The sequence below is a fragment of the Belonocnema kinseyi genome, chromosome 9 (assembly GCF_010883055.1).
Source record: "Belonocnema kinseyi isolate 2016_QV_RU_SX_M_011 chromosome 9, B_treatae_v1, whole genome shotgun sequence".
Classification (NCBI taxonomy): domain Eukaryota; kingdom Metazoa; phylum Arthropoda; class Insecta; order Hymenoptera; family Cynipidae; genus Belonocnema; species Belonocnema kinseyi.
This window is the reverse complement of record NC_046665.1, coordinates 44,671,347-44,672,401: the sequence shown is the minus strand read 5'-3', so window position 1 is coordinate 44,672,401 and position 1,055 is coordinate 44,671,347. Positions and strand designations below refer to the sequence as shown.

At 31.8% G+C, this 1,055-nt stretch overlaps 1 protein-coding gene across 1 annotated transcript in view; it reads left to right on the top strand.

Moving 5' to 3' along the window:
* The window catches only part of LOC117179824, a 2,047-nt gene extending 1,196 nt beyond the window's left edge, over positions 1-851 (top strand). Inside the window, exon 2 of the mRNA XM_033371960.1 lies at positions 368-851. Within this exon, the coding sequence (XP_033227851.1) occupies positions 368-642 (275 nt within the window). The 3' untranslated portion in view covers positions 643-851. The remainder of the gene's footprint in view (positions 1-367) is intronic.
* Positions 852-1,055: the final 204 nt, after the last annotated feature.

Sequence of the window (1,055 nt, the reverse complement as noted above, 5' to 3'; positions counted from 1 at the left end):
ACATTTTTTTCGATGTTTGCATTAAAATAAAAATTAAATGAACAAAAAAATAAAAAATCTACTCTCACCATTTTCTGAAAAATTTAGTTCTGAATTTTTCAACAACAAAAATTCTAAAATTGGTGCATAATTGCGTTCTAAATGTCATTTTGAACCTCGTTTTCCGATTTCACCCCACTGTGCGGCGGGTAACAGCTTGTTAATTTTTGAGTTCCACAGAAGGCTAATGTTCGAAACTAAAATATTTATAAATGATTAAAATGCTTAATTGAATTCATATAATTAAAATACTCTTCGAACGTTCTCAATAAATTAAAAAATACTTGTTACTTTTGAAAATTTATAAGCCTCTACTTTCCTTTGACAGCTTTGAGTTCACAGCGAACTCAAGACAATCTCTATGAAATCAACAATCAGATTCAAAGATCCAGAGAAGAAAATTTGAATGCCGAATTTTTTCATGGACTTTTACCACCTCATGGAACAGATCCAAATCCGCAAACTGAATTTAATCTACCAGCTTTACCACCGCTTAGAATACCAACACGTCATCATAATCAAAATGAAATTACGGAATTTAATCATCCACATTTCCAACTACCTAATGGAATTCCAGTAAATACGCATAATATTGCTTATTAAAAAATAATTAAATGGCTGTTTATAAAGTTAGGCGAACTTATGGTAACGTGTATATCGTTATTGACGGACGTGGGAAAGGGAACGGTGGTGTATGGTGTTAAACAATACTTCCACAAATGTTGTTGCAAGTCACTTCCCTGGGTCGTGTAACTTTCGACACTTTTTCATTAAATTTGTATATTAAAAATAAAAACATTTTCTACCGTGAATTATACTTAAATTATTTGTTATCCAATCTACGCTAACTGAAAATATATCTGCATACTTTATTGTTTATATATCGTAGAAATTAAGGAAAATCAGGGGTTTGACATCAGAATGCTTTCGGCTCATTTCTGTAACTTCCTAGTAAGGTCAGAGATAAGTCAAAAATGTATTCGACTAGAATGCTGAACGAATAGCCCACCTGTCTC